This window comes from Leptodactylus fuscus, chromosome 2, assembly GCF_031893055.1.
Source record: "Leptodactylus fuscus isolate aLepFus1 chromosome 2, aLepFus1.hap2, whole genome shotgun sequence".
Taxonomy (NCBI): Eukaryota; Metazoa; Chordata; class Amphibia; order Anura; family Leptodactylidae; genus Leptodactylus; species Leptodactylus fuscus.
Genome location: NC_134266.1, coordinates 266025205 through 266049365, shown reverse-complemented (window position 1 = coordinate 266049365; position 24161 = coordinate 266025205). Strand labels below are relative to the sequence as shown.

The window sequence follows — 24161 nt, the reverse complement described above, 5'->3', positions numbered from 1 at the left end:
ATTAGGAAGACAGAGTCTCAGTCAAACAAACCTATAGAGGGCGCTCCCTTTAACATCATGCCGACTTTCTCAGAGGCCTTTATTTGCAATGATGTTGGGATTATATCAGATACAGTCTTCTCAGCCACGGACAGTCGTTTTGATGTATTTTCATCTCATCAGCTTGGCGCAGAGAGGACTGATCTGGCAGAGGTGAGAGGCTTAGACAGGGTTGAGGGGATATCGTCACTCCATAGGGAGAGACCACCATATAGGTGTGTGGAGTCTTATTAAGCCATGAGCGCTCCACTGTGCAAAGGAACATGGGAAGAATATGCAAATCTGACTTCCATGATATAATTAGGATGTCAGTGCCTCAAGTGTGCACACCAATAGAGGGCACTGACTGAGAATGTGCAAGTCTATCTTCCATGATGTAATTAGGAAGACAGAGTCTCAGTCAAACAAACCTATAGAGGGCGCTCCCTTTAACATCATGCTGACGTTCTCAGAGGCCTTTGTTTGCAATGATGTTGGGATTATACCAGATACAGTCTTCTCAGCCAAGGACAGCCGTTTCGATGTATTTGCATCTCATCAGCTTGGCGTAAAGAGGACTGATCTGGCAGAGGCGAGAGGCTTTGCTACTGCTGAAAATCTTAGACTACTCTGGGCATGGTGACTTGGAAATACAGATCTCCATATGAAAATTTTGACTACCAGCGAATCTCTTAGACCCTACACTACAATTTGATCTTCAGATCAAATTGCCCCTCAAAGGGTCCACCTACAATGTGGAAGACCAAGTCAGTTCCTTTAATGACTAACAATCGGGAATAATTCTGCAGTTCATGTCAGTTTTCTGGTGGGGTAAGGTACAAAAAGTTGCAAATATTTTTTTTTATGTGCCATCTGTGCCACTTTCCGGAAAAGGGGCATGGAAATTGTGTGAAGGGGTAGGGAGGGGGCATTGACCCACCATAATTATTATCATTTACTTTAGAAAACAAGGGGTGACGTAGATTTCCCTCCAGGCACATGGCCCGGCATAGGGGGGCTAGTGCTCACTTATGAGAAGGCATCGCCTCATGTATGAAGTGCGCCCTCCACTGGTGATGGAGTTATGAAGATTGGTGTTCATAAATCTCCCTCAAAGTGATAATAGTCCACTGTAGATAGACAAACAGTTCACGTCATCATTTTGGCACACATTGTAATTTTTTGGGGTAATTTTTGCCTAATTTTTCTCGTATAAAACTTTCAAGCAGCGGATTATATTGTCTAATAATGGGCTGAACTAAAAGGAGACTCATTATCGGCGTTGGTTCAGACAGAGCTGCCGACTACTCGGAGTATGAATGTTGGGCAGAATAATGGCCTTCTGCTTCATTTGTTTCCTATGTAAGGAAGTGGAACACAATATATAAATGACTTGGCACCTTGAAAGCCAAAGGCCAAATTTGCCTTTTTTTCCCAGAGGGTTTCTGCAGACGAGGTAACCTTAGCTGCGGCGGCTCATGCTATTTGTCACATTTCTGAGGGAGACTTTTACACGCTCTGTGAACTGTGTAAACAGCCGTCTCCTACTATTTTTGAAACTTTTTTATGGTTTCCAATTAAAGTTGTTTGTCTTCTGCATGAGCTCGTGCGGTATTTTATATATTCTGCCTGATTTGTGGTTCCCAGTAAATATGCCGGGCTACTTTCCCCTCTATTGCCATCGAGAGAAAAAAACAAACATTTATTATAGGGCCTGTTTTTTATTTAATACTTAGATTTTAATTCCTTCGCCATAAAGGGGTATTACAGCTCCAGCAAATAAACATATTCATTGTATAATGAACACATAGGCGATTTTCTAATATAGTTTATGTATCAATTCCACATTGTTATCAAGATTTCTGTTTGCTGCCTTCAGTGTGTCTTTCAAGGGGATCAAAATTTGTGTTATCCATGTTGTGGCCACGTAGGTGCATGGATTATTCTCAGAAGCTGTGCATATGTGCTGTTATATCCAGGGATTGATAAACAGGGTATGTTAGAAAACGGCAGAAACTAAGAATATAACTACCATATAATTTCCCACGTTGAGCTAGTATATATTTAGTATAAATATAACATGTATGTACGAGATTATAACTACTATAATACTACTCGTATGTACATGAATATAACTACTATAATACTGCTCCTATGTACAAGAATATAACTACTATAATACTACTCCTATGTACAAGAATATAACTACTATAATACTGCTCCTATGTACAAGAATATAACTACTATAATACTACTCCTATGTACAAGAATATAACTACTATAATACTACCTCCTATGTACAAGAATATAACTACTATAATACTACCTCCTATGTACAAGAATATAACTACTATAATACTACCTCCTATGTACAAGAATATAACTACTATAATACTACTCCTATGTACAAGAATATAACTACTATAATACTACCTCCTATGTACAAGTATATTTTGATTGTGTGGTCAGGGGAAGTGCTGAGAACCTATTCCTTCACTGACTATCTCAACAAAAATTCATTTAATCTCGAGTTTACTTCCAATTTCCATGACACCAATATTAACTTCCTAGATGTTACACTGCAAGGGGATATCAACACCAAAAAAGTTATAACCAGACTGTATAGAAAACCACAGGCGGGCAACACCATCCTTCACGCGCACAGTAACCACCCTAGCCACACCTGCAAAGCAATCCCTGTAGGTGAACTGACAAGGGTTAAGAGAATATGCTCAGACCCCAAGGACTATGATGAATTTGCAAAAGCCACATGTCATAGACTCAGAGAAAGGGGCTATCCAAACTGGAATCTTAAGAGAGCCAGAGACATTGTACTCAAAAGAAATAGATCAGATTTACTCAGCACCAAAGCACCCAGCAATGACAAAAGGCAGACAGGAATCTATTTCTCAACAGTTTACAGTGATAACTACAAGGAAGTGATCAAAATCATCAAAAAGAATCTATACATTCTATACCAAGACACGACATTAGGCAACATCTTAGATGGAGGATGTCATTATATTGCCAGAAGGGGAATGTCTGTCGGCAATTACGTGTCTCCCAGTTATTTTAGAAGCAGATCACAACCTACAGAAATTTTTCCAATCAGATCAAGCATCACGGGTTCATACCACTGTGGACAAACTAGATGTAACATCTGCAGATTCATGAAAAAAACAAAAACCTTTTCCAACACGGAGGGTAATAAAACTTTTAGGATTGGATCCTTCATCAATTGCAATACAGACCACATCGTATACATTGTAAGTTGTGAAGAATGTAGGAAATACTATGTGGGATGTACCACTAGAAAACTGAAAGTGAGATTAGCAGAACATCTATACCACAGTAGCAATTTGGATATTATACATTGCTCAGGGGCATCTAAGCATTTTCGGGAAATACACGGAGGGGACACTACCACCTTCAAAGCATACGGGATAGAGAGGGTTAACAAACCAGTCAGAGGGGGAAATTGGCAGAAAAAACTTTTACGTAGAGAAGCCTATTGGATTTTCATGCTCAAAACTAGATTCCCCCATGGAATGAACTTCCGTACTGACTTAGCTTTTATTTATTAATTGTACTAACTGCAACAATTCATCCTATATTCCTATAGTCTTTATGCATCAATTATACATTTCAAATATTTATTATTTTTCTATAAATTTTATTTATTTTTTTCAAAAAAAAAAAAAAAAAAAAATTTATTCAAGAAAAGAAAAAAAATAAAATAAAAAATTCCCTTTTTTTTTTTTTTTTTTTTTTTTTTATTCATTTTTTCCAATTTTTTTTTTTTTTTTTTTTCCTCTCCTTTTTTTTTTCCAGTATGATACACATGCAATTCTTAATGTAGTTATACTTATCTTATCCTCCTGGAGCATCATACACAAATCACACTTTCATGTTCCAGTACGGTGTTCAGCTCAGTGTTTTTTTTTTGTTTTTTTTTCTCAGTATAATACGTACTCTATCCTCCTGGTGCATTATGCACCATAGAAAGGGATGTTGTCATTATGTTTCTTCAGTATGGTGCCACAACTATGTAATGAAGATGTTACATCTCTTGGTCATGTCACGTTTTATCTATGTCACTAAAAATTATGATTTATTTACTTATTTACCTTAACCTGTTTGAACTATTTTGACTACAATCAGCCAACTTTGTCTGCTTTCTTTCCTGCTTCACTTGCATCTTATCGCATGTATCACAGATGTTGCTTAATTAATTAACTTCCTGTCTATGTGCAGATGGGAGGGGCCTGGATTTTATGTGTGTCTCTTTTATTTTTATATAAGATTGCAGCATATTACAGCTCTGTATGCCATGAGTAAGGGTCTATCCCGAAACGCGTAGGCTTCTGCTACTCCTATTGCTGCACACAGATTTTTTAATGTAGCAACTACAAGTCAATAAAAGTTAAGTTTTATTTTATACGGATACCTGACTGCAGTGCTGGATTTTCTTCAAATTTGCTTCCACATAACTACTATAATACTGCTCTTATGTACAAGAATATAACTACTTTAATACTGCTCCTATGTACAAGAATATAACTACTATAATACTGCCCCTATGTACAAGAATATATCTACTATAATACTAATCCTATGTACAAGAATATAACTACTATAATACTACTCCTATGTGCAAGAATATAACTACTATAATACTACCTCCTATGTACAAGTATATAACTACTATAATACTACTCCTATGTACAAGAATATAACTACTATAATACTACCTCCTATTTACAAGAATATAACTACTATAATACTGCTCCTATGTACAAGAATATAACTACTATAATACTGCTCCTATGTACAAGAATATAACTACTATAATACTGCTCCTATGTACAAGAATATATCTACTATAATACTACTCCTATGTACAAGTATATAACTACTATAATACTGCTCCTATGTACAAGAATATAACTACTATAATACTACTCCTATGTACAAGAATATAACTACTATAATACTACCTCCTATGTTCAAGTATATAACTACTATAATACTACTCCTATGTACAAGAATATAACTACTATAATACTACCTCCTATGTACAAGAATATAACTACTATAATACTACCTCCTATGTACAAGAATATAACTACTATAATACTGCTCCTATGTACAAGAATATAACTACTATAATACTGCTCCTATGTACAAGAAAATAACTACTATAATACTGCTCCTATGTACAAGAATATATCTACTATAATACTGCCCCCTATGTACAAGAATATAACTACTATAATACTACTCCTATGTACAAGAATATAACTACTATAATACTACCTCCTATGTACAAGAATATAACTACTATAATACTACCTCCTATGTACAAGAATATAACTACTATAATACTACTCCTATGTACAAGAATATAACTACTATAATACTACCTCCTATGTACAAGTATATAACTACTATAATACTACTCCTATGTACAAGAATATAACTACTATAATACTACCTCCTATGTACAAGAATATAACTACTATAATACTGCTCCTATGTACAAGAATATAACTACTATAATACTACTCCTATGTACAAGAATATAACTACTATAATACTTCTCCTATGTACAAGAATATAACTACTATAATACTACTCCTATGTACAAGAATATAACTACTATAATACTACCTCCTATGTACAAGAATATAACTACTATAATACTGCTCCTATGTACAAGAATATAACTACTATAATACTGCTCCTATGTACAAGAATATATCTACTATAATACTACTCCTATGTACAAGAATATAACTACTATAATACTACCTCATATGTACAAGAATATAACTACTATAATACTGCTCCTATGTACAAGAATATAACTACTATAATACTGCTCCTATGTACAAGAATATATCTACTATAATACTACTCCTATGTACAAGTATATAACTACTATAATACTACTATGTACAAGAATATAACTACTATAATACTACTCCTATGTACAAGAATATAACTACTATAATACTACCTCCTATGTACAAGAATATAACTACTATAATACTGCTCCTATGTACAAGAATATATCTACTATAATACTGTTCCTATGTACAAGAATATAACTACTATAATACTACCTCCTATGTACAAGAATATAACTACTCCACATGTGGCTCTTGATACCGCAATGCCCATCTCCTGATCACATGTAGTCCTTTATGGTTGTAGGCCACTCATATAACACTAGTATTTTCTCACTATGTTCCTTATGATCTCGTCCGGGGTCTTCATCAGAGGAATTACATGACAGACCTGACAATTCGGCGACACTGCACCCACATAATGTTGATGTACAATCCTCTACACTAATCTACATGGAATCATTGGTGGAGTGAAAAGTTGTCTTCTTCACAGGGTTTCGTAAATCCTACAAACCCCGCTGCACCTAATCCTCCTTGTACATTTCATGTAGATCAAAAGGTTGTACAATTCACTCCAGTGCGCTATTCTCCGTGAAACAATGGCCAGATTATACTCACTGAGATGTGGAGTAGGGTCTTACTGAGATGAGAAACTTCTAATATACTAGAAGGAAACACAGTCATCTCTGCAAAAGAACCCAAGCACACACAATAAGGAGAGAGGGTTGTGAATTGGATGTAATCCTCCCGGGGCTCTGATCTGATTGTAGCACGTGGGAAAGTCCGCCCGATTTAGATTAGGTTTTTGTGAAGTTGTCCATTGAGAATACGTATAGAGATAAACTCAAGAAGTCCATGAATTCTCTTCTTGCCTCGAGTAGACAACCCGTAAGGATAAGAACCTGTTACACATTGTATCACTATAGTTGTTTTAAGATTGTGTGGTTTATACTAATGGAAACCTATTGGCACGAATAAATGGTGCAAGGATATTTTGGTTTTTAAGATCACCTAAGATCGCTGTAGGCCAAAGGTTTGTTCACCTAGTAATTTCTCCCAATCCCATGATACTTGCAGACTTGGTGTGATACCAAGAAAGTAGAGAAACAGAAACACGTTGAGTGTTACACCTATTTGGAATAGAGATTCATTCAAGTTGGACCAGCGCGTCATCGCCTAATTTTTCAGCAATCTTCTGGACTCGCACATTTGGGTCAGCCTCAGTACATCCAACAGAGTCAATGAAATAGAAAAAATCACAGCCCAGATTGGCCTAAAAATTGGTGTAAACTTAAGCATCCAAGAACATATTCATGTCAAATTTAAATGCAATGTCCAAAAAATATATGTATATGGGTCACTCACTCTTCAAAGGCGTATAAGGAAATCGCAGCGAGATTCCTTAGTTCCTCCGGCTTGGAACGCAGATGCAAACAACATGGAAAAAGACGTGGAGTCCAGCGAAATCCTTATCGATAAAAATTGTTCACTTTATTTAATCCATAATAAAAAGTACATGCATCTCCATATATAGTGCGTGGCTCAAGGCGTATGGATGACTGAGACCACAGCAGATGTCAGTGACAGACTTAGACTGACCAGCTGACGCGTTTCGAAACAAATTGTTTCTTACTCATAGCTTGGTGTGTCTAATCGGCCCACACCCTTATATAGCGGAAGGGGTTGTACATAAAAACAGCTGAAATCTAAACTGAGTAGATTACATGTCTAAATTTATCAAAGAACGTACAAAACCCAAAATGGACAAAACAAAACAAAAAAAAACACATTAAATGCATTAAATGCAAATAACAATAAAGATAAAATAAAATTAAAAATAAAAACAACTAGTCTGTTATGACATGAGCTGCAGATGAAATATCATTTAAGCTAACAACATATTGTTGTGACAAAATTATGACAGTAAGAACACATTGTCATAATTTTGTCACAACAATATGTTGTTAGCTTAAATGATATTTCATCTGCAGCTCATGTCATAACAGACTAGTTGTTTTTATTTTTAATTTTATTTTATCTTTATTGTTATTTGCATTTAATGCATTTAATGTGTTTTTTTTTTGTTTTGTTTTGTCCATTTTGGGTTTTGTACGTTCTTTGATAAATTTAGACATGTAATCTACTCAGTTTAGATTTCAGCTGTTTTTATGTACAACCCCTTCCGCTATATAAGGGTGTGGGCCGATTAGACACACCAAGCTATGAGTAAGAAACAATTTGTTTCGAAACGCGTCAGCTGGTCAGTCTAAGTCTGTCACTGACATCTGCTGTGGTCTCAGTCATCCATACGCCTTGAGCCACGCACTATATATGGAGATGCATGTACTTTTTATTATGGATTAAATAAAGTGAACAATTTTTATCGATAAGGATTTCGCTGGACTCCACGTCTTTTTCCATGTTGTCAGTACATCCAATGCTTATATATTTGGAGATCAGTAGGATCAGGTGTTGTAATTCAACATGTCCAATCCTTTTCCTTTGCATCACCTGTAGGGATGAGGCCTCCGGAGCAGGACTATTATGTTATAGAATTTGATTTATTTTGAAACCATTTTTGGTAACTTTTTTTCCCTTCGCCGATTCAACTCACAACGGACACCAACTGCATGAATCCGATTTCACAGCCCGACCTTAGACCCCATAGTTCCGTTTCATTAGAATGAAATGGATCATAAGTTTTCATAGAGATGAGTGTATGACGAAATTCTCTCGGATGACACTCAGATATCTCTCCGAATGTCGTCTAAGTGCAAACTCTGCCCCACATCGGAAGCCCATTTGGTCTTGTTCATGCGTTCTTAGACACATGAGATACGTCAGAATGAGCGTGGAAATAAAGCCTCCAATTGACTTCAATGGGTTCCATTTTCCGCGCAGAACCCAATGAACTCAATGGGAAAGAGAACCTTCCATTGATTTCAATGAGTTCCGCGTAGAAAACGGAACCCATTGAAGTCAATGGGAGCCTTTATTCCCATGTGGATTCTGACGCGTGTTATCACACCAGAATCAGCGCTAACTTCCTCCGTGTGAATGCCCCCTAACTCTCCATTTTCCACTCCCCGATTACACGACCCTTCCTGCTGCTCCAACTCCACATCCTTGGGACCCTTCAAAACTTTGACTCTAAGCACATTGATTCTCTTGATCGGTCAGGGTCCCAGTGGTCAGCGACCTAACAATCATCAACTTACACCCTATCCTTTAGATTGGGGTAACTTTGTTACCAGAATATCCCTTTAAGATTCATGATCATTCTTATCCTTAGACCTAGTGTCAGTGGAGAATCAGGATGGTTTGCTGATCCTGCTGATACTATCAGAATCGACCGACATCCATATGTTGTGCATGGACATCATATGTCTTGGAAGTTCCTAGCTCGAAGGAAACAAGCATCTAGCAAGATGGATTTCTCATGATTGGTTCCCTCAAAATAAGTCGCACCAAACAAGCTTTATGTGCCTATTAATGGAAATTAGAGGAGTTGTCTGGTAACCAATTTCCAAGTTTTTCTAGATGGAGGTTCCTCATACAAGATCTTAAATCTGTCTAGATGTAGGTATAAGATATTAAATCTGACTAGATGGAGGTTCTTACAAGATCTTAAATCTTTAGATGAAAGTTCTTGTTAGAGGATCTTAAATCCGACTAGTTGGAGGTTCTTCATATAATTTCTTAAATCTGACTAGATGGAGGTTCTTCTTTCAACATCTTAAATCTGTCTACATGGAAGTTCTTCGCACAAGATCTTAAATCTTTAGATGGAGGTTCTTCTTACAAGATCCTAAATCTGACTAGATGGAGGTTCTTCTTACAAGATCTTAAATCTTTAGATGAAGGTTCTTGTTAGAGGATCTTAAATCTGACTATTTGGAGGTTCTTCATATAATTTCTTAAATCTGACTAGATGGAGGTTCTTCTTTCAACATCTTAAATCTGACTTGTTGGAGGTTCTTCATATAATTTCTTAAATCTGTCTAGATGGAAGTTCTTCACACAAGATCTTAAATCTTTAGATGAAGGTTCTACATGCAACATCTTAAATCTGTCTAGATGGAGGGTCTTCATTTAACATCTTAAATCTGACGAGATGGAACTTCTTTGTACAAGATCTTAATTTTTTTAGATGGATTTTCTTCATATAACATCTTAAATCTGACTAGTTTGAGGTTCTTCATATAAGATCTTAAATCTGTCTAGATGGAGGTTCTTCATGTAACGTCTTAAATCTGTCTAGATGGAGATTCTTCATGTAACGTCTTGAACCTGACTAGATGGAGGTTCTTGTTACAAGATCTTGAATCTTTAGATGGAAGTTCTTCATGCAACATCTTAAATCTGTCTAGATGGAGGTTCTTCACACAAAATCTTAGGTTTGACCACGGTTTTCATACAGGATCTTAAATCTTTCTAGGTCTAGTTGCTTCATTCAAGACCTTCATCTATAGAGATGGCCTTCCTAAAGCCCCAAGCCGTCCCTTTCTATAGACTTCTATCTCCAGTTTGCTTTTCTTCAGCTTAGGAGTCGGCGTTGTGAATAATGAGTATATTGGAGGAATGTGGAGGACGCCTCCATGCGCTGTTTACATTTTAATAAATTCTTGATAATTACTTGCATATGGCCAGATTGTTCTGATTGTGTTCCTATTATAACACTCCCTGGAAACTTGTCTTTAATTGCGGCTACTGAGTGGTGTTATGTAGAGCGGTAGCACGTCATAAATCACTTTCAGAGGCTCCCAGAACAATAGGGGTAAAACTTGTGCATTTCCACTATTTACTCGCAACGTGTGACCGGTAGCTGGTGCGGACATCTGTAATGTATAAACTCCTCAATGTTACCAGAAATGTTTTATTTCTATGGACTGACCTTAGTGTTACGGCATTGCCAAAACATTTTACATACAGATAATCTATGTCAAACATACTGTATAACACCAGAGGGGCAGGAAGCCTGGGAGGGGAGTATTATTTATTATCCATGATTTACACTATATAGGGCCAGCGGATCCCGCGGGACTGATAAGAGAGTGGATTCATTCCCAGCGTACTCATTTATTAAAGGGGATGTGTCACCGATGTTATAAACCAAGTTAAGTATATATATATATATATATATATATATATATATATATATATATATTTTATTCCGTATTAGTATATTTAAAAATAAATACTGCAATTTTCACTGTAACCACTAAGCATAATAATAGACTGACACTTTCCAATTCTGTAGAGGTTTTTTTTGCACTACTTACCTTCTTTACATGATAGACAGGATTGCAATAGAAGATAACACCTTTATAGATCACACCACTAATCCATCAATACATCTATGATGTCTGTTTATCCACTGCCCCTAAGGGCTAGGTCACACGGGGTACGGGACTGCATATTTTGTTCCTGATTCTGATACAGGAAGCTGCATCAGAATAGGACCAAAATGCACCTGTCATGGCTTCCGACATGTGTGGCTTCACCCTCCGGAGTAGGCCAAAATGAATGGGCCTAGTCCGGAGGGTGCTGTCACGAGGCGGACGCCGGGGCGGACTCAGCTGCAGAATCCGCCTGAAGAAAGGACAGCTTGCTTCTTTCTTCCGTGAGCCGGAACATACCGCCAGCGCCGCACCTCCCATGAGGCGACCTGAAACGACCCCTTCAGGTGGCGCTATGTCAGGGCCCCAGGGAGGGCGGCATTTTTGCTTCCCTAAGCCAGTCCAGGACAAGCTGTCCTTGACCGGCTTAGCACCGAGAGGTGGTTTGGGGAGGCCACTGGAGCAGCGCTGCTCCAGCAGCCTCCCCTCACGCTCAGGCAGAGAGCAGGTCCTCTCCGTGCCTGCTCTCTGCCTGTGAACGGTGCTAAGCTCCGCCCCTTCGCTTCACCACGCCCCCTTCACTCCGCCACGCCCCTCCGGGCTTTCTGTAGTTCGCCTCGGGCGGCGAATGGGGTAGATTCACCTATGCATACCGCTCACGAGAAAAAGGAAGCTAGAGATCTACATAGACCTCCATTGTGAGGGGGCGGATTCTGAGGTGGATTCGGCATCAGATTCTGCCCCCTCTTGCCCCATGTGAACGAGCCCTAACTGGACAGAGCTTGCCTAGAAAACTCTTCCATTGAGTCTTCTACAGTTTTTTGCTGCCCATGGCCATGACTATGCTGTAAAGCAGATCACTAAATGCTGTTAACAGAGCAGAGCAGAAGCTCAGGCAAGATGGCTGCCCCCATAATCATGGACAGAAAATAGAACAGAAAAATCTATAATCAAAAAAATAAAAACAGATTAGAAAAAAGTGATAGATTTCACTATCTCACTTTAACAAATATATACATGTGGCAAATTCAGTTTAAGCGTCGCCATAAACTTGGTACTGACTAATAGAAACTCCCGTTTCGAATAGCACGCACCCATAGGAATGAATGGACGCAGCCGGCACGCCGGGGGTTAAGCGGCCAGCCACCGGCAACGTCGGCGTGCCGGCCACTTCCGTTCATTCCTGTGGGTGCGTGCTATTCGAAATGGTCGTTTTGAATAGTACTCGCTCATCTCTACTGACTAACCATATAATGTGTATGGTGTTGTCCCAACTCTTTCCCTACAGCAGATGTTGCGAGAAGGAAGGGTTGAAATTGTCAAATTTCAACATACCCGATCCTTTTGTTCTCAGGGGAGGTACGCTGCCACCCCAGGCATCTCCTTGGTGCTTGATCCTTTCTCCATATTGAAATTATATGTTGCTTGGTTGAACCAGGATGCATATGTATGGCAGGAACGGTTGTTGGTTGAGCAACTTGCTGATCAGTGGGGGTCTATCTGGTGGAACCATCCAAGATGGCTGACTTTTTGGTTGGTTACATCCTATAGTCCAAATACCGTATCGCTAGTGCCCAGTCAGAGAAAGGTGGCTTCCAAATTCTACCAAAGTCCTGAGAACATTGATAAAGTCGCCATATTTGGCACTGACCCCGATCTTCTTGGGACACCTCCATGGACTAGTCTCCGACCCTGGCTATAGATCTTACGCTATGATTTGCACGCACTACCTTTGTATCAGCCTTGCAAATCTATATGTCCATTCAAAGAGGTGTACATTGACCTCCAGATAATTTACTTTGCACCCCATGGTGTAGTACATGGAAATACAGCTGCCTTGTCCCGCTCCTTTTTGTGCGCATACCAAAAAAGCAATGGTTTGGAAGCTTAAGACTGTCAATTAGTGAGTCGCTCCAGGTGGCCGCCGTCGCCATGTTCTCCCTCTCCACCATTGTTAAGCTGGTCTTGTCGCGTTAATCTCCTTAGAGCTCTCCATACATGTAGAGTGGAGGTCCTATCGAGAAATACATAGGGCTAGATTTACAAGCTCTCCAAATTCGCTTTATGTCGTGAATGGCTTTGACATCTGGCGGTAACTGTGGCACTGGGATAAGGAATTAAGAGATCTCTGCGCTAGTCAAGGTGAAAAGAAGGTTATACACCCCAGTGGCTTTCTATAGGCACAAAGAAAGCCGAGATGTATTGACACAGGGCTCAGTTTGACTGAAACATCCTTAAAGTGTTTGGAGGGAAGAGCTAATGAAAGCGACTAAGTCTCATCTACATGAAAAGGTTGTTTTCTGGTTTCGGAGGCCAAGTAATAGAATCGCGTCTTAACGTGGTGGCTGATGGAAAGACATACAGGTCAGTGCCCTTACCGCCACATTGTTGTTCACACCGCTACAAATAACCATGTAAATTCTACTCAAATAACCCGCTTACCCAGACCATTTACCCAAGACAATGGAGGGGAATTTTTGACTACGACTCCAACGGAATGTCCCTTATAGCTGAGAAAAGTCTTAGAGGTGTCTTAAAGTCCAACATATATACCAGGCTTTCTAGTCTAGTGAGAAACTCATTGTGTACGCATTATGTATACAAAGATTGTTCTGTATAGTGTCTTTTACATTACTTATCCTGTACTGATTCTGAGTTGCATCCTGTATTATACTCCAGAGCTGCGCTCACTATTCTGCTGGTACAGTCACTGTGTACATACATTACATTACTTATCCTGTATTATACTCCAGAGCTGCGCTCACTATTCTGCTGGTACAGTCACTGTGTACATACATTACATTACTTATCCTGTATTATACTCCAGAGCTGTGCTCACTATTCTGCTGGTACAGTCACTGTGTACATACATTACATTACTTATCCTGTATTATACTCCAGAGCTGCGCTCACTATTCTGCTGGTACAGTCACTGTGTACATACATTACATTACTTATCCTGTACTGATCCTGAGTTATATCCTGTATTATACTCCAGAGCTGCACTCACTATTCTGCTGGTGCAGTCACTGTGTACATACATTACATTACTTATCCTGTATTATACTCCAGAGCTGCGCTCACTATTCTGCTGGTGCAGTCACTGTGTACATACATTACATTACTTATCCTGTATTATACTCCAGAGCTGCACTCACTATTCTGCTGGTGCAGTCACTGTGTACATACATTACATTACTTATCCTGTATTATACTCCAGAGCTGCGCTCACTATTCTGCTGGTACAGTCACTGTGTACATACATTACATTACTTATCCTGTACTGATCCTGAGTTATATCCTGTATTATACTCCAGAGCTGCACTCACTATTCTGCTGGTGCAGTCACTGTGTACATACATTACATTACTTATCCTGTATTATACTCCAGAGCTGCGCTCACTATTCTGCTGGTGCAGTCACTGTGTACATACATTACATTACTTATCCTGTATTATACTCCAGAGCTGCGCTCACTATTCTGCTGGTGCAGTCACTGTGTACATACATTACATTACTTATCCTGTATTATACTCCAGAGCTGCGCTCACTATTCTGCTGGTACAGTCACTGTGTACATACATTACATTACTTATCCTGTATTATACTCCAGAGCTGTGCTCACTATTCTGCTGGTACAGTCACTGTGTACATACATTACATTACTTATCCTGTATTATACTCCAGAGCTGCGCTCACTATTCTGCTGGTACAGTCACTGTGTACATACATTACATTACTTATCCTGTACTGATCCTGAGTTATATCCTGTATTATACTCCAGAGCTGCACTCACTATTCTGCTGGTGCAGTCACTGTGTACATACATTACATTACTTATCCTGTATTATACTCCAGAGCTGCGCTCACTATTCTGCTGGTGCAGTCACTGTGTACATACATTACATTACTTATCCTGTATTATACTCCAGAGCTGCACTCACTATTCTGGTGGTGCAGTCACTGTGTACATACATTACATTACTTATCCTGTATTATACTCCAGAGCTGCGCTCACTATTCTGCTGGTACAGTCACTGTGTACATACATTACATTACTTATCCTGTACTGATCCTGAGTTATATCCTGTATTATACTCCAGAGCTGCACTCACTATTCTGCTGGTGCAGTCACTGTGTACATACATTACATTACTTATCCTGTATTATACTCCAGAGCTGCGCTCACTATTCTGCTGGTGCAGTCACTGTGTACATACATTACATTACTTATCCTGTATTATACTCCAGAGCTGCGCTCACTATTCTGCTGGTGCAGTCACTGTGTACATACATTACATTACTTATCCTGTATTATACCCCAGAGCTGCGCTCACTATTCTGCTGGTGCAGTCACTGTGTACATACATTACATTACTTATCCTGTATTATACTCCAGAGCTGCACTCACTATTCTGCTGGTACAGTCACTGTGTACATACATTACATTACTTATCCTGTATTATACTCCAGAGCTGCGCTCACTATTCTGCTGGTGCAGTCACTGTGTACATACATTACATTACTTATCCTGTATTATACTCCAGAGCTGCGCTCACTATTCTGCTGGTGCAGTCACTGTGTACATACATTACATTACTTATCCTGTATTATACTCCAGAGCTGCGCTCATTATTCAGCCTTTGTCAGAACGGTATGATTTGTGTATGATTTTCCGGTATTTATTGTAACTTCAACCAATGGGTGATGTGTGACAATATAGCTATACAGTAGCATACATCTACGCCTTATGTCCGTGGTGTTCCTCAGGTTTGCCACTTACAATACATACTGTATATACTTCCTGCTTATTGCACTGATATTGTGTGAATAGAGCCTTACGCGATTTCTCTCATGACTTTCTGTAACTATTTTCTGAATGTTGTGTATGTTCTCTATAGGTATGTGTATAGGTTGTGTACGTTCTCTATAGGTATGTGTATAGGTTGTGTACGTTCTCTATAGGTATGTGTATAGGTTGTGTACGTTCTCTATAGGTATACATTTATATTACACAATCATTTCTTATTACTTATGGCTTTATTTTCTATTTCTATTCAGGCCTCCGAGACGTTGTTCCGCATGGGCGTGACCAGAGGTTATGTGAAGCCAATCAGACACGGAGAGGTAAGCACCGCAATGATAACTGTATTACATAGGCCGGCCAGTGACCTCTGCGTCAAGATGTGTTCCTTAAAGGGGTCACCTTGAATGAGATATTCAAGCAGATGTTCAGATCAAGTTTTGTGACACCCGCACCATGGACTCCTTAAACTCTTAGTGGTGTTCTGTCGAAGTGTCTTCAGTTTTGCCTGAAAGTATAGCAATACATACAGAGTGATCGTGTTCATTAAATGTGATATCATTTGCAAAAGAGGTTTCGATTGGAGCCTCCGACCCCGATGACTATCCAACCAAATACATTACAGCTATTCCTCCTGACACCCTCCATACACATGCACACTTGGCACCACTGACTGTGTATATTCTCTGAATAGGGAGGAAACCATTGTTCAACCTTCTCCCAGAAAACGAAAGGGTCGTCCATGTTGAAATCCAACAATCTGATTCTTTTTTATCTCAACACCTTGAGTCATGAGGCCTCTATACACATTGGATGGGCAGCCGATCCCACCAATGTCAGTGTGGTCACTCCCATCATTGAGGCAGGTGTTAGATTTTTGGAGATGACTAGTTGATGCAGTGTGATTGCCAGATTGGAGTCCCTTGACATTGGGCAATTGGAACTGGCCTCATGGGTCTTCTACCACTGTAGGGTTATAGGTTGGACGTGATGGACCAGGATCTCCATCCAACCTCATCTACTATCTTACCATGGGTCAGACGGGGTACTGTGTCTCCTTAGAAGATGGCCAACTTGTGGTGTAGAGTCCTACCCTTCGATGAAATCTGTGAAAGGATCCCTATGTTATCTAATATATATGATCCCCTGAAGTTCGATATTGTCCTCGGAGAGTTCAGCTCGTCCCTCTTTCATCCATTCGCCCCCTTGATAGATTTCCCCACTGGTTGTATTTTTGTAAATTTTTGTCTAAATGAACATAATGACGACCATCAAAAACATTCTAGAAATCTCCTCCACCTGCTGCGTCATTACCCCTGACAATAAGACAGCGGGTTACGTGCTTCCCACCCTAAGCCCATCTAATGGGCGCCCCAGCAGCACCGCATTGTTGATCCTCTCGATGACGTCCATTCGCCTTTGATCCTATACAACCTACAGAATATTAATGAGAGTCTATAAGTCGTCCCCCTGCTGGCGATACGATCTTACCTCGCTGTTTACACACGGATTACACTACGGCGGCCCAGGTTCTGACATAGGAGCACGTACGGCCGGTGCCAAGAATCAATTATATCAGCCAGGTTGGCAAAGCCTCCGGTATAGTTTCCTCTCTAACCACAAAGGGAGGATTATGCGAAGCATCATGAAAACGGAATTGTTTGATGGTAACTGCAGGATTCACATGAAAGAGACAGTGTTTAGTGATACAAGGACAATGCCACTTGAGATCCGCTTTCTGTGGGAGACCTAATTATCGAAATGATACAGCCTATAATAACAGCATGTGACCGCGCAGGAATCCCACCGGCTCCGACCTCACCGTACTCCTATAGCAGGAAGGATTTCTCTAGGGACATCCTAATAGACCTTTTTACTTAAAGGGATTGTCCAGGATCATTTATTTTTATTATAAGGTGTCCCTGGTGCGCCGGTGTCTCCCTGCACGGTCCGGTCCTTCACCAAACGTGACCACTGAGCCAAGCAGAAGGACGTGTGATATCACAGTCCGGCCAAAACAAGACCGGACCGCGCTGGGGGACTCCGAAGCACCAGGACAGGTGTATTTTTTTTTTTAATCTTGGACAACCTCTTTAAGTCTAATCTAATACGACGTTCTAAAATATGTTAGGGGCAGTTTATTGAGACCACCGTTTCTTACAAGGGCCCCCACTGGTCTCAGGGTGCATGTGAAGAAGAAGATGTTATGGCCTCGTAAAGGGGTTGTCCGGGGTAGTGAGAATTAATTTACCTGATCTGGTGGAGTCCGGGGATTCCAGTCTGGTCCTGACTAAAGTCAGGCAACCCCATAAGGGGGGATAGGAGGGGGCAGAGTGTCCTGGGGGTTTGAACTAGGCTGGAACTCCTGGGTCCATCATCATAAATCTGCTGGATAAGATAAGCTAATCTTAAAGGGATGCTATCATTAAAATCACATTTTTTCTCCCTAACACGTAGGAATAGCCTTAAGAAAGTCTATTCTTCTCCTACCTTTAGATGTCTTCTCCGCGCCACCATTCGGTAGAAATCCGGGTTTTCTTCAGTATGCAAATGAGTTCTCTCGCAGCACTGGGGGCGTCCCCATTGCTGCGAAAGAACTCTCCAGCACCGCCTCTATCTTCTTCTGGAACTCCCTCTCCCTGTGTCTTCTTCTCGGGCCTTGGGCAGAGCCGACTGCGCATGCCCATAGGCCACAAGAAAATGGCCGCTTACACCAACTTACTGTGTAAGCGGCCACAAGAAAATGGCTGCCTACACAGCTTACTGTGTAAGCAGCCATTTTTCTTGTGGCCTCTGGGCATGCGCATTCGGCTCTGCCTGAGTCCTAGAAGTTTGATCCCAGGACGGATGAAGACGCGTGAAGAGGCCGTTCCTGAAGAAGATAGAGGCGGCGCTGGAGATTTCTCTCGTAGCATTGGGGCCGCCCCCTGTGCTGCGAGATAACTCATTTGCATACCGACGAAAACCAGTATTTCTACTGGACGACGGCGCAGAGAAAACATCTAAAGGTAGGAGAAGAATAGACTTTCTTAAGACTACTCTGACATGTGATTGAGAAAAAAAAATTGATTTTAGAATCCCTATAACACCTTGAACAACCCCTTTAATATGTTGGGCATCCACATGGAAATCTATGCCACTGTATAACTTGTGGCAGAAAACTGGCGTAGAGACGCTGATGAATTCCCCGCATTGTGTCTCGGTTCCTCACCATGTTTAGGATCTCTGCTTGCTGTCAGAGACTCCATTCCTGAGAGGTGGAGACAATTGTATCCGGTCTAGACAATGCTCTGTGAGCTCAACAGCCTGGACACTACACTGATACATTGTAGCAAAACAGCAGAGAGATGTTTAGCTCACAGAGCATTGACTACGCAGCCCTGATACTGAAGAGCCTTTTTTGGCAGGGTGACCCTTAACACCCCGGCTGATACAGATCCTTGACAGTTAGGGCTAAGCATTTATACTGCACCAGCTGATGCAGAACCTCTTTTTATAAAAAACAAACAGTCACATGGTATACACCCTAGCTGATGCAGAACCTCTTCTCGAAGAGGCAGGGCAAGCATATTCATACCTGCTGCTGCAAAACCTCTTTTTAAAGATCCACGGCAGCGATCCACTACTTTTTAAAGAACCAGGGCCTGAATATGCCCCTCAGCTGCTGAAGAACCTCTTTCCAAACAACCAGACCCTTCAAAAACACCCCCATCTGAAGTAGAACCTCTTTTTATAGTACCCAGGCTCGCATGTATCCATCAGCTGCTGCAGAACTTCTTAAAGCGACAGCCAACATATACCTGCCCAATGCCCATGCCACTTACCATTCGCCATCTGTAGTGCTGGTGCTGTCTTATATTATAGACGAGCCTTTGGGCCCCCCTCAGGATCCAGGAGCGTTTGCTATATCTGCACCCCCTAAAGCAACGTCACTCTTTGCATAGCATCTGCTTCAAAAGATCCAGGGCCAGCGTAATTTCCCCCCCTAGCTGCTGCAGAACCTCTTTCCAAAGAGGCAGGGCCAAACAAAACTCCCCTTATGCTATAGAAGGAGGGCCAGAGGGGAAGAAAATGGAGAATCATATCCGGTTAGGATATATAGAGGGGTTCCCAATCACATTTGTGTATGACCCCATGACAGGGGCCCCGCGGTGTCATGTATTGGTATATACGCAGTCGTGGTGCGGCGCTGCTTCCGTATAGGCCGACATTTCCAGACAATTCTATAAACATAACTCCAGGGGAGGGGGGTCACATAATATTACAGCCGACCCCCAGACCTAATCTCAGCGGGCGACTATTTACAGGTCACGTCTCATTATATATTATTTTGCTTCTGCCCTTCACCCGGTCTCATTCCAGACTTCTCCATGTTAAATTTGGCCTTAGGACATGGAGCGTAGATGGATTTTCTGTGAGAATAACCAGAAGGGCCGGAAGGCTCGAGGGCCTGAGACCGCAGTGTTGTTTTTGGAGGGGAACGTTCTCTAGCGAAAGGTTACTGAGCGGCAGGAAAGCAGAGACGTAATCCCTCCAGGATAGCATCTTATTACTGATCAGTGCGGGATTTCAGGTCACAGGTACAGATCTGCAGATGCTGTGTATATATCTATATATATGTATATATATGTAATATAGTCATCGGACTGCGCCGCCATAGTTCACTATATACAGTACAGACCAAAAGTTTGGACACACCTTCAAATTCAAAGAGTTTTCTGTATTTTCATGACTAGGACAAGTGTAGATTCATATATATATATATATATATATATATATATATATATATATATATATATATATATATATATCCTACTAATATTATAAGTGTGAAAGTTTGTGTGTTTGGATGTTTGTGAGTTTGGATGTTTGTTCCTCAATCACGCTAAAACGCCTGGACGGATTTGCGTGCAATTTTCCACAAACATAGTTTTCCCTTAGGATTGAGTCACAGGCTACTTTTGGTGCAACTAAACAACATGGCTTCCTAGCAGGAGACTCACAAAAGCAGGACTCCTAGCCCCAGCTATAGACTCACACACACTGCCTGGCATTTCCTGCCTCAACCTGCCTGCACACTCCTTACTGTCTCCTCAGGAGTAGCCCTCACTCTACTCACTCCAAACACACAGCTATGTACTATCACTCCTCCTCCTGTATATTACATATATATACTGTATATACAGCTATGTACTATCAGTCCTCCTCCTGTATATACAGCTATGTACTATCAGTCCTCCTCCTGTATATTACATATATATACAGGTATGTACTATCAGTCCTCCTCCTGTATATTACATATATATACTGTATATACAGCTATGTACTATCACTCCTCCTCCTGTATATTACATATATATATACTGTATATACAGCTATGTACTATCACTCCTCCACCTGTATATTACATGTATATACAGCTATGTACTATCAGTCCTCCTCCTGTATATACAGCTATGTACTATCAGTCCTCCTCCTGTATATTACATATATATACTGTATATACAGCTATGTACTATCACTCCCCCTCCTGTATTTTACATATATATATACTGTATATACAGCTATGTACTATCACTCCCCCTCCTGTATTATGTATGTATATATATATATATATATATATATATATATATATATATATATATATGTTGTATATATTCACGCTCCCATTGAACTCAATGGGAGCGTGAACGGCACGCAAAGGGTCACGCGGCGTACACGTGCCAAATCTCGCGGGACGTAACTCTGTGTGAACGAGCCCTTAAACTTCGAACAGCTAGTAGTAGGGTTGAGCCGATCTTGAGATTTCAAGATCGATTTTAAAATCCGATTTCCGATCATTTTCCAGCCGATCTCAATGTCGATCGTGAAATTTGCCTGATTGCCGATCGGAATCCCATCTTTTCCAATCCCGATCGCTCAACCCTACTAGTAGTGTTCGATCGAGTACAAGTATTTCAAATACCGTAGTATTCAATCGAACACTATTCGCTCATCTCTAGCCCTTAGTATACCTAGACTTACCATCAATTTTTGACTTTCTGGCAGAATAAATTTTGTAATATACTTTATTAACAAATGTCTCCTTTGTGTGAAATCCTGCATGTCTTATTCTTGCCCTATTGAGAGCTGAAATCTGTGCACTGCTTTCACTAGGAGTAAGGGCATACTGGCTCTTGTATAATGCAGGGAAGTTGAGACTGTCCCCGTTGCTAGAACTGTGCTTCTGGCACCATATGAAGGAAGAGATATAGGACAGCAGGGTGACAGGTCTACCTGTGTTACTTCAAGACGTATCGGCAGATATCCGGTGTGAGAGCTGCTGCAGCTTCCTATAAATATGCCAGTCCTGACAATGTTTTCAATCTGTGATATCTCTACAAACAGGTAGAACTGTGATCTTGGTGTCATATAAAGCATAGAATATCATCTTTCGATTGACACTGAAGCCATTGTTCAATATTCTATCACCCCCGAGATATAACCGCTTAAAGTGATCCCCCAAACCTCAGCTTCCCTGCGTTACACAAGAGTCCATCCTCTGTACTTCTAGTGAAAGCAGCGTACAGGTCTCTATAGAGAAACAAAGGGGGGGGGATGCAGGATTTCACACAAAGGAGTCAAAATTTGTTAATAAAGTATATTAGAAAAATTTCTTAATTTCTTTAAAAAAAACCCAAATAAAAATAGTTTGAAAACATAGTTACACGTTCAAGGTCCTGTATACTCCCCTGGGAATTCTGGGGCAATAAATGCAAATTAGTTCTCCAGTGCCACCTTTTAGAAAGTAGCTCCCTTCGTCTGCAATTGTGGATGAGACGAAAAATTCCTTGGGGATTAGAGATGGATGATCCTTACAAGATTTGTTTCGATGAATATTTGTAGATTTTCCTGTTTTGAGCAGAACTGATATCAATATTATTATACTCTGTAATCTCTTGATACCCCAGAGTATAGCAAGTGGAGGCCTAGGGGAGGTGCGATAAAATAATGTGCACCTATACTCACCTTGCTTCGTCTCTCCTGGGCTCCCTCACGATGTCTGACAGTTCCGCAGCATGCTCTTCTACCCTTCTGGCTGACCCAGGGGACGAGAAGAGAATGGGGGGAGGCTCCTGCTGCAGCCAGTTATCTTACGGTCACAGACCCAGGGCAGTGAGGAGGACAGGGTGACATGGCTGATCCACTGGGATACTCAGACAAGATGTTTTCTTATGTTTTTGAGTTTTAATAATAGAGTGTAAGTGAGTGTAATGGAGCAGAATAGTGCAGAATTTTTTCATGCATTTTCTTTGTTGAGAGTTGAAAGGATCCAACACTTTAGACCCTTAGAGTCAGGAATCTGGAAGAAAGAGGGTCCAAAAGATTTGCAAAACGGTCTAATGGCTGGTATTGAAGTGAAAGTATTGATTTATATGAACACAGTTGATTCAAGATCTCTGCTTTCTGTCAGTGAATGTGAACATTCTTATTTACCATGATCAGGATTGTTCTTCGATCACTGACACCAAACTAAGGTATGACAGCAGTGATGTGTGTTGTCAGGTCGGTACGTTGTGGAGCTCTGTGGTTGATCTCTTGCTGTGTTTGTCTTGCCGGTTCAGATACTTGTTATTGGTCTTGCAGTCAGCGCGATCCGATTGTTTTCTCTCTGCCACACTCTGAAAGGCAAAAATATTTTCCCCATTACATGGAATAATTGGACAGCTCCTTTGGCAGATGCCGTAATCTCAACTCCTGTCTTCACGGCACCTTTCTCAGACCTTTGCTTATTTACACAACTACATAGCAACTGGAGGGAGATATTACTTTCCCACATTTAAGGCTGACTGTGAAGAAAACCTGATTCCGACGGGATGCTTAAAGTCCCAGTACTACCGAAAATGTGTCCTCAACACACATCCAGTACCGAAGACCAGAAACCCTGGTCTTAATATATACACCAGCACTATTCTGCTGGTACAGTCACTGTGTACATACATTACATTACTTATCCTGTATTATACTCCAGAGCCGCGCTCACTATTCTGCTGGTACAGTCACTGTGTACATACATTACATTACTTATCCTGTATTATACTCCAGAGCCGC

At 40.6% G+C, this 24161-nt stretch overlaps 1 protein-coding gene across 2 annotated transcripts in view; it reads left to right on the top strand.

Annotated features, from left to right (window-relative positions):
• Positions 1 to 24161, top strand: part of TMEM135 (transmembrane protein 135) — a 229310-nt gene that overhangs the window by 101170 nt on the left and 103979 nt on the right. For both annotated transcript variants that reach the window (XR_012715121.1, XM_075266218.1), the window contains exon 5: positions 16328 to 16393. Coding sequence is in view for 1 of the 2 variants with exons in the window: in XM_075266218.1 (XP_075122319.1) it covers positions 16328 to 16393 (66 nt within the window). In the remaining variant the exon portion in view is untranslated. The remainder of the gene's footprint in view (positions 1 to 16327; positions 16394 to 24161) is intronic.